The 11,040-nt window shown below is 31.8% G+C and overlaps 1 protein-coding gene across 1 annotated transcript; it reads left to right on the top strand.

Moving 5' to 3' along the window:
• The first annotated feature begins 7,655 nt into the window (after nt 1–7,655).
• Nucleotides 7,656–10,445, top strand: LOC132274963 (disease resistance protein RPM1-like). The gene has a single exon (XM_059776336.1). It carries the CDS (start codon nt 7,656–7,658, stop codon nt 10,443–10,445), a length of 2,790 nt encoding a protein of 929 aa, XP_059632319.1.
• The last annotated feature ends 595 nt before the right edge of the window (nt 10,446–11,040 follow it).

Raw genomic sequence — 11,040 nt, 5'->3', positions numbered from 1 at the left:
CCCACCATGTTGTGTAGTCCCCTTACAACCCTTTTGAGAACTAAGATCGTCCCCTCACAACCTTTTTGAGAACTAGGATCGTCACTCCTCTTTCTAACTCTTCTTTTGTCAAGACCTAAACGCAGATTTCTGCTAGCTATAGAAGACTATGTAGAAGCTCCACCTGTTACTATATTCCCTTGGAGAAGATACAAAATTTTCACCTTGGTGCCCTATAGCACCACAAGAGAATCCATCACGACCATCATTACTCCACCCTCTGTTACAACCTTGTAACTTTTGGAGTCTAGCACACCCACTGAAATAAGATTCATCTTCAAATTTGGTACATGTCGCACATCTGACAATGTTCTCACCAATCCATTGTGCGTCTTGATCTTGATTATTCCAATTCCCAAAATTTTGAAAGCTTTCCTGTCCGCCGTCAAAATCGAACCACCTTTCACCTCTTTATAGGAAGAGAAATAATTCCTACTAGGACACATATAAACAGAGCAACCAGAATCAAGAATCCAACTGTCATTAAATGACATACCTGAACACGAGGTTGTCATGAGAACATATTCATCACTTTTCGAATCACTCGTTGTAGCAGTTGCCACAGAAACTGTTTCTTGAACCTTTTCTTTGTCATTCCCATTCTTTGCCTTTAGTTTGGGACAGTGCTTGATGATGTGCCATATCTCGTAATAGTAGTAACATTCCACATTTTTATGAGATCTAGATTTACCCCTACTAGCAGAACCCTTTGTCCCACCTTTGCCTCTTACAAATAAACCCTCGGCTTGTTCATCTCCAATATTCTCAGACATCTTTTTCCTCAACTCCTAAGAGTTTAATGAGGATTTAACATCCTCCATACTAATAATGTCTTTTTCATAGAGCAATGTGGTAACAAAATGCTCATAGGAAGGAGGCAAAGAACACAACAAAATAAGAGCTTGATCCTCATCATCAATTTTAATATCAGTATTTTTCAAATCTATAATAATAAAATTGAAATTATCAATATGTTCCTTAAGAGGCATACCTTCCTTCATACGAAGGGTGTAGAGTCTCTGTTTTAGGTAGAGTTTGTTGGTGAGAGACTTCGTCATATACAGACTTTCTAATTTCAGTCATAACTTTGCCGCCGTGTCTTCATCAATAACTTCATGCAACACTTCATTAGCTAGATTCAGAATAATCGCACTACACGCCTTTTCATCAACCTCATCCTTGTCTTCATCGGATATAGTTGTTGGCAACTTGTCCTTCCCGAACAACACCTTCTTTAGACCTTGCTGAGTCAGCAGAGCCTGCATCTTAATGCGCTAAAGACTAAAGCTAATCTTGCCATCAAATTTCTCAATCTTTTATCTGGTCGTCATCTCAAAAAACTCTCTAAAAAATTACTCGGTGAATAGTACCGTATTTATGAACAGTACCCGAATAGTATCTGTGAACAATACCGTATGTGTGAACAGTATCTGTACACAATACACGAACCCAAGCTCTGATACCAGTTTGTTATGAAAAAAGGATCGAATATGAGTTTTGAGAATAAAAGAGAAAATTAATGACAAGAAAAATAAAATGGTACACACACAAACGAGATAAGGATTTATACGTGGTTCAGCTATACCTACGTCCATGGGGAGAAGACAGAACAATATTTCACTATAGAAATAAAGAGATAGAAGGTAAAGTGGCTCACACCCAAAACCTAATTATACCCAAAATCTCTCACTCTAATACTGATATTACAAACTCACAATTGATGATTTTGGATGATCTAGAAAGCATGATTGACATGACTATTTATAGCCAAAGAAAGACAACCTATGCTTGATGATCAAGCATAAGCCTTGCGGATCACACATGGGGTTGCTTGGTGACCACTCAAAAAATTTGGTGAATACACATACTTAAAGCCCAAGTTGATGGTGAAGTCATAGGTGATGTATGCTTGCTCAGTTGGCAATTTGATTTGAGCCACAATATTCTAACAAAAGGCAACTTAATTATAGAAGTTTTATAAACAGTTTTTTTTTTTTTTTATTTAGTTTATTTATATATTTATTTTTGTCAGACTAGAACAACTTTTAAATATGAATTGTTACTTGACTTGCCAATTGGTGGTCCAATCACATCAAACTGTTTTTTTTTTTTAATTTTATTTATATATTATTTTTGTCATACTAGAACAACTTTTAGATATGAATTGTTAGTAGACTTGTCAATTGGTGGTCCAATCACATCAAACTAAGAATTATATTTGATCTATTGACTATTATCCATAAAGAAAACAAAAAATCATATTCAATTATCCTATTAATAACTATTAATGACTCCACCAAGCGAGCATTTTTCATTTATGATTTTTTAATGTGCTGGTGGTTCAGTACAAATATTTTTACAAGGGTTACATATATCCGTATCGGATATCGATATTCGTCTGAGATACTCGCAGACAAGGGCGGAGTTAGAAATTTAAGGTTGGGGCCGAATTTAACCTATGAAACAAAAAAAAAAAAAAAAAAAAAAAAAAAAAAAAAACTTATAAATCAATTGCAATATAATTTATTTTTAAATACTGGTCATAGTAAATATATCTTGAGAAAATTCAAAAATGAAAAAAATACAACTTGGACAAAAAAAAAAAAAATTGATATTAGAAGAAAATTATGGAGAAGATATGTAAAGAGATAAACATTGTTAGAAAATTAAATTTCCTTTATCAATTGTTTTAATTATTCAAAAATTTAATTTTTGAAAGAAGAAAATTAAATAGATTCCACAATTCAACAACATAATTTTAACTCAATTTTAAAAAATCAAATAAAAAATCAACAAGATTATTATTAAGTTATTAAACAAGATACAAATAGTTATAAAATTTGTTATTTAAAAAGTAATAACTAAAAGTATATAGATAATATTATTATTGTTATTGAGAGTCTTACAATACTTTAGTTTATCTTCTTTCCAAATATTCTTAGGACTTGCCAATAAAGATTGTTATATAATTTTAGATATTTTCTTATAAATACCATTTTACAAAAATATTTGACGAAAAATGCTTCATGCATTTTTACCAAACATGAGGAAACACCGAAACATTAATTATTTTATTCCTTTTTTTTTTTTTCTCTATTGAATTAATATTATAGATATCGTACATATGATATATAAATAAAATAATAATGTGTTGAGATACCAAGTATAATAATTATTTACCAAAAAGAAAAAAATGACTATAATAATAATGAACTTAAATTTTTGTTTCATAATATTTGAGCTTTTAAAAGTATAGTTAAAAGAGTGGAAGTTGAAAAATATTTAAATTTCAAGGAGACAAAAATTAAATTTATTTTCAAACTCTTTATTTTGGGTCAATATATGTGTTTTGAAAAAGATTAGGGGGCCAATTGAAATTTTTAATTAATTTTAGGGACAAAATCTACAAATTAATTAATAGTTAGGGGCTATTAATAGAATTTTCACAAATATTGACTGGTCAATATATGTGTTAAAAATATTTTGGGCCGGGGGGATAGATTTAGAGGCAAAATTTACAAATTAATTAACAATTTAATGGTAGTAAAAAAAAATTCCAAAATTTCTGATAAGGTAGTAAAAAAAATTTCCAAAAATTTGGGGGGGCCATGGCCGCTCGGGCGGAGGCGGATACGTGTTTGATATTTTTTAAATGTATTCAAATTTTGAATACGTATCAAAAATTTTGCAGATTCTTTGACCACGTATCCGATAATTCTCATATGCTTCAAAACACATTTTTAACAAAATTTGAACCTTAAAATGTAACTTTTTGAACAATAATGTAATAGTGTAATTGTTAAGAAAAGTTCACACGGAGTATATATTAAGTGATGATAAAGGTTGTTTTATGTTTTATGAAACCAACTCTTAGGTTATGTTAATTAATGTTTGCATTTAGATTCTTAATATTTCTTAAAATTGACAAAATACAAATTTTTATGCATATATAAAAATATAATTTTTTATTTTTTATTATTGTATTCCAATCTACTTTATTTTTTTAAAAATTCGCTATATCACCGTGCCTTTGTAGTTCGTATCATGTCGTTTACTTTTTTGAACCTTACATCTGAATCTGCAATGCGTCAGCTAGAAGAGGTACTTCTTGAATTATCTCTTTCTTCAACAGTACTCATAGCTAGCGCTCTGCATTCTACGCCCTTTTGATTTGTATTATTAGTTTGTGTTGTTTGTACTCTTTTTCATTTACTTCATCTTTCTTCAACGGTACTCATAGCTAGTTCTCTCCAATTATTATTATTATTATTATTATTATTATTAACTTTTTTTTTTTTTGAATTACGCTCTTTTTGAATTTTCACTTTTAATTTCTTATTCTATCTTTTTTTATCATCCAACGAGTTTGTATTGGTGGATATGAGACACCTCATATCCACCAATACAAAAATCATATATATAATATAATTATAATTTTGCAAAGTACTTAGGTTAAAAGATTTTTTTTTTTCTTTTACAAAGTCAAAGGATATTTTAGTCATTTTACATGTATCACCATGTGAGTGAAAGTTATTTTCAAAAGGTATTTTAATATGATATTTGACCAAACTTGAGGAGGGGTGTCAGCCAAATTAACCCGACAAAATATTGTATAATTAATTGGTTTAATTTTTTTTATATACAAAATATTGTATACTTTCTGCAATTATTGAACTAATCTTTAACAAAATCATATTATATAGTTGTTTCAATATATAAACAGTATTGAGTAGTTGTCAACTGTTGAACTAATCTTTGATTGATAAGTATTGAATTAATTAATCTTTCAAAAAAAAAAAAAAAAGTATTGAATTAATTATTAATCCCATGATATAATATACTGTATCGTTGTCTCAATTATTGAACAAAATCTTTAAAATAAGCTAAGGCTTTAAAGCTCAAGCCGGCACTAGGAATAAGGCCTCCCTCTTTTATTTTGTTGTATCCGATTGGTTTGGATTCTCCGCTGGACAAATAGTGATCCATTTTTATATGGTAGTTAAATGGATTTTTTTTTTTTTTTTTTTTTTCTTTGCATGTGTCTCGCACGCCCTATCCTCAAGCCGCTTCTATTTCAATGATATGATAAAAATGGATTAATTTGTGTCAGTACTTACCTAATAAAATAAAATAAAGTGTTCAACATGTGAAAATTTGAATAGTATAATAAGAAACAAGAACTACAAGAACCTCCTCGCAAAAGACTTTGTGAGGATGTAATGCTTATTCAACCCTCGCGGAAATGAATAGAAATGACCAATAAAATAAGAATTTTTTTTTAAAAAAATTAATTAATAAGCACTTTTTTTTAACCTATTTACTCAAATTATTCTTTTTTATTTTATTTAATTGAATCTCATCTATGCGAGGGTGTGATTCGTGTGAATAGAGTTTAGAAAGCAGAGCTAGAAAATATTCTTTTGAAGTTGAACAGTTTAGCATAGAATTAATTTGTCGCATTAGTCACACCTTTAATTACAGTGCCTCTTGCACAGGTGCTTCAATTATTAAATAATATCCTAGACTTCTTGGACCTTACATAGTTTTTAAAGGGTAATAAATAATATTATTTGGGGTGATTTTTCACCGTGCTAATGACAAATTATATATATATATATATATATATCTATCTGTGTGTGTGTGTTGTTTTCTATTTTATTTATTTTGATAATATATATACTATGCAGAAATGTCAAGTTGAAAGTCAACTCACAAATCTTTTTTTCTAAATTTTATGAATGAAATACTTTTTTGATTTAGGAAGGATGTTTTGATATTTTGAAATAAAAGTTTGGATGGTATTTTGGACAAAAATAATAGTTTTTAATGTATATGTAATTATTTTACCTAACTCGACCAAATTGAAAAATTAACTTTAAAAATAGACTTAACTTGTTATTTAAGACTACTAAATCTACTTAAGTGTAGTTTTTCCTTTTTTTTAATTTTATTGAAGTAATTTTAGAAATAAATAGTTACTTCAATTATTGAAATAATTTATGATTAGCTCAAATGGCGTGGGCGCTTTCCTTCCTAAAGACAGGTTAAATATTCTGTAGTTATCCAACTTAGTCTTTAAGAAAAAAAAATATTTTTTAGTTGTTTCAATGATTGAACTAATTTATGATACAAAATATTGTGCACTTGCTTCAATTATTGAACTAATCTTTAACAAAATTATATTATATGGTTGCTTCAATATATTGAATTAATATGCACAGTATTGAGTAGTTGTGAACTGTTGAACTAATCTTCGATTGATAAGTATTGAATTAATTAATCCATGATATAAAATATTACTATTGTTGCCTCAATTATTGAACATAATCTTTAAAATAAGCTAAGGCTCTAAAGCTCAAGCCAACATTAGGAATAAGACCACACCTTGGGGTGATTTTTCACCGTGCTAATGAAATCCATCCAATTGCCTTCTTTATATATATATATATATATATATATATATATATATATTAATGCCGCCACCAAACGAGCATTTTTTATTTTTGAAATCATAATGGTTCTGTTTGGTGATTCAAAAGTCATCTTAATTTTTCTTTTTTTTAATCATTTCATTGTCTTATTATTTGTCTTATTATAATCTTTCTCATTTACTTTTGAATCTGGCTTTCACATTTACATCTGAATCTATAATCCCTCAATCTCTCTCTCTCACACAACATCTGCAATTAGTCTCTTCGTGTTTATCGTTCCATGAGTTAGAGAGGAGGTACTTCCTGAATTCTCTCTTTAGTTTCTTCAACAGTACTCATACCTAGCTCTCTGCATTTCTATTGCTTCAATTTATTAGTTTGTGTTGCTTTTAATCTATCTCTTTGTGGTTTACTTCTTATTTCAATTTGGCACTCTCTTATTCTCACTCAGTTAAATTTGAATTACGCACTCTTTTACATCTCAATTTGTATCTCTCTAGATTCTCCTTCTGAATCTTCTTATAGTTGGTAATGGTTCTATGTGATAATTTGAAAGTCGTCTTAATTTTTCTTTTTTCTTAATCTTATCTTTGTCACTTATAATCTTTCTGGTTGACTTATGAATCTGGCTTTCACTCTTATTACATCTGAACTTGCAATCTCTAGATCAATATCAGTTTGTCATTCCATAAGCATGAAGAGGTACTTTTGAATTCTCTCTTTAGTTTCTTCAACAATTAACTTCTCTGCCTTTTTGCTTTGTATTATACATTTGTGGTTTACTTCTTGTTTCAATTTGGATTCCTCTCGTACATCTGAATTTGCATTTCCCTCTATTTGCAATCTCTTTTTTGTTTTTTCTCAATTTGTCTCCATCTCATTTTCTTTATCTTTCTTTCTATCTTGTTTGTCCTTCAAAGTGAGACTCGTTTTATTTGTGGATTTAAAACACTTAACAACCTCCAACCAAATAAAATCCACTGCTTCAGTTTTTTCATCACTAACAGTAGTATCTACATTTGTATTCTTTCTTTTTTGCTTTATAATATTTTTGGGACACCCCTTTAATTTTTTTTCATTTCTTGGGCAGGATCCATCCTCTTCCTCTTCAAAATCAACGCGATACTGCAGTGAGCTCTGTTATTAACAATTTGGTATTCTTAAGCAGATCAAAGGAACAAAACAATGGCGGAAACTGCAGTGAGCTCTGTTATTAACAATTTGGTCCCACTGTTAACCAACGAAGCAAAATTGCTGAAGGGTGTCCATGAAGAAGTTGCCAGCATCAAAGATGAATTGGAATACATACTGTGTTTCTTGAAGGATGCAGATGTCAGGGCTGAAACCGCAAAGATCAGTGACGGCTTGCAACTTTGGGTGAAAGACATAAGGAAAGTTTCTTATAAGATCGAAGATGTTATCGATGAATACATACTTCACTTGGCAAAGCCATTTCATCAGCGTGGTTTCATCACTTTCATTCTTAAAGTCGCTCGCCCAGTTATTAAACTGAAGCGAAGACATGAGATAGCTTCCGAGATTCAAGAGATCAAAACAACCATCCAGGAGATCAAGCAAAGAGCTGATAAATATAATTTGAGTTCCTTAGAGCAAGGATCAAGCAGTGGCACAAAAGATGGCATGTGGCATGACCCTCGATCGGCTTCTCTTTTCATTGCTGAAGATGAAGTTGTAGGCATTGAAACTCTCAAAGAAGAATTGATAAGCAAGCTATTGGCAGAACAAGCAACGCGTGCAGTGATTTCTCTTGTTGCCATGGGTGGATCCGGAAAGACCACTGTTGCCAAGAAAATTTATGACAACCCAAAAGTGACTAGACACTTTGATTGTCATGCTTGGATCACTGTCTCTCAATCCTACAAGATGGAGGAGCTTCTCAGAAAAATGATCAAACAGATGTACGGATCAACAAAGGAGCTTGTTCCTGAGGGAATTGATACAATGGAAGAAGTTTCACTCATTGAAAAGTTAAAGGAATATCTAGAAGTGAGAAGGTATGTGGTCGTTTTTGATGATGTATGGGGAATAGACTTTTGGAGATTCATAAAACATGCTTTACCAAAGAACAACAAATGCAGTCGAGTAATCATCACCACTCGAAATGATGATGTCGCTGCTTCTTGCAAAGAATCTCTATTTGATTACGTCCACCAACTTGAGCCTCTCTCTCAAGACGCGGCTTGGGAACTCTTCTGCAAAAAGACGTTCCAATTAGACTTTGAGGGTCAATGTCCATCAGAATTGAAGGAAGTTTCTCTTAAAATTGTTGGCAAGTGTGAAGGATTGCCACTTGCAATTGTGGCAATAGGTGGTTTGTTATCAACAAAAAACAAGATTGTATCCAAATGGGAAAGGATGTACAATAGCCTCGGTAATGAGTTACAAAGGAATCCACATCTTACAAGTATTACAAAAGTCATATTGCTCAGTTATCACGATCTTCCTTACTATCTCAAATCTTGTTTCTTGTACTTGAGCATAATACCGGAAGACTTCTTTATTCGTGGTGGAAGATTGATACGGTTGTGGATAGCAGAGGGGTTTGTAAAACCAGAAAAAGGAAAAACTTTGGAAGAGGTTGCAGAAGAATACTTGACCGAGCTAATTCGCAGAAGTTTGGTTCAAGTGACTAAGCTAAATTTAGAATCCAAAATTCGTACTTGTCGGGTGCATGACTTGATCCGTGAGCTCATCGTTCAAAAATCCGAGGAGTTGAGTTTTTGTCAAGTTGTGGAAGATCACTCAAGTTTTGATGGACAACCTCGGCGACTTTCATTCCATAACCATGTTTATAATGTTATAGAGACCATCGGTAAGCTCCAAATTCGCTCTTGTTTGATTTTTAAAGTGGATGACGAGTTGCCAAAGCCATTTTTAGGTACGTTGTTTGCAAAATTCAAGTTATTGAAGGTGTTAGATCTTGAAGGTGCTCCTTTCGATAATCTTCCTAAAGAGGTTGGAAAGTTATTCCACTTGAGGTACTTAAGTGTGAGGGATACAAAAGTGAAGATCCTTCCAAAGTCCATAGGCAAGCTATACAACTTGCAGACTTTAGATCTGAAATACTCTCTCGTGAATGAGCTACCCAATGAAATTAGTAATTTACATAAGTTGCGACACCTTTTGGCCTACGATTTTAACTACAATGTTGATAGCTCAATTGATTTTAGAAGAGGAGTGAAAGTGCATGAAGGAATTAAGCATTTAAAGGAACTGCATAAACTACGTGATGTGGAGGCAAGTCATGAAGGGTTTGACCAAATAATTAGAGAGCTGGAAAATTTGAGGGAGTTGAGAAAGTTGGGTATCAAAATGTTGAGAAGAGAAAATGGGAGGGCTCTCATTGACTCCATTGAGAAAATGAAACACCTTACTTACCTTAGCGTTCGAGCAGTAAGCGAAGATGAGATCCTGGATTTACAATGCATGACATCTCCACCTCAGTGTCTGGAATGTCTCTTCTTGCATGGGCGTTTAGGGAAGTTGCCGGATTGGATCCCTAAACTTCAAAATCTAGTCAGATTAAGCCTAAATTATTCAGGATTAAGTGGTGATCCGATAAAAACCCTGCAAGACTTGCCTAATCTGTTATTGTTAGCTCTCCGTAAGGGATATGATGGCGAGAGATTGTATTTTGGGGCACATGGGTTTCATAAACTTAAGGTGTTATATCTCTATGAGTTGCAGGAGTTGAATTCATTGCTAATAGAGGAAGGAGCATTGCCACTTCTTGAGGAGCTAGAAATTGGGCCTAGCCCGCAATTGAAGGAGGTGCCGTCTGCCATTCAACACCTCAAAAAACTTACACAACTCGGGTTTGTTGATATGCCAGCAAAATTCATACAAAGAATGAGAGGAGAGGAAGGCCAAGACTATCACATCGTTAAGCATATACCAACTATCAAGTACTCAATCAAGGTTAAGGGATTCTATTATAAAACCTACAAACTGTAGGGATAGGTCCGAACCAAATATGCACAGAAGAAGCATTCACCAAAGGTGAGAGTCGTATTCCATTTTTCTTTCTTCCTACTTCTTTTTATATTTATAATTTCTTAAAATAATAAAATAGAGTTAATATTATTCACGATACAGAAATGCTAGTAGCAAGAAAGATATTTGGTTAAAATCCATTATAGTAATCCATAATTTAGATGATCTTTTATTAAAAAAAAAGAAAAAGAAAAAGAATTATGATAGACAAGGTTTTTCAAAAATTTAAGTTAGGATGGTCTTTATTGGCGTTTAATAACTTTTTTTTTCTTCCAAGTCATTGAATAAGATTTATTACCAAACAAATTGTCTTATGATTTTAGTGATAAAAATTAAAATTGTGATTATTACCACAAGTCCATTAGCATTTACTGGCATTTTATTTTCAAAATTTGTGATGTTTTTTAGTCTTTTATTGGCATTTACTGTGATTATTTCTATTCCTTCCATTACTCAAATTCGTTTCTCATGATAGGGAACTCGGATGAGTATTCAAGTTTTATACATTTTCGAAGTAAGTTTGCTCCTTTTTTCATCCATCTAATGCATTAATTTT

The sequence above is a fragment of the Cornus florida genome, unplaced genomic scaffold, assembly GCF_030987335.1.
Source record: "Cornus florida cultivar Cherokee Brave unplaced genomic scaffold, ASM3098733v1 CherokeeBrave_3.0.0_Hap2_Chr01, whole genome shotgun sequence".
NCBI classification, from domain to species: domain Eukaryota; kingdom Viridiplantae; phylum Streptophyta; class Magnoliopsida; order Cornales; family Cornaceae; genus Cornus; species Cornus florida.
The sequence above is the reverse complement of the archived record's forward strand: the minus strand, read 5'-3'. Positions and strand labels throughout refer to the sequence as shown.

Coding starts and splice junctions, on each gene's coding strand:
- LOC132274963 (XM_059776336.1), top strand. CDS start 7,656: ATGGCGGAAACTGCAGTGAGCTCTGTTATTAACAATTTGGTCCCACTG.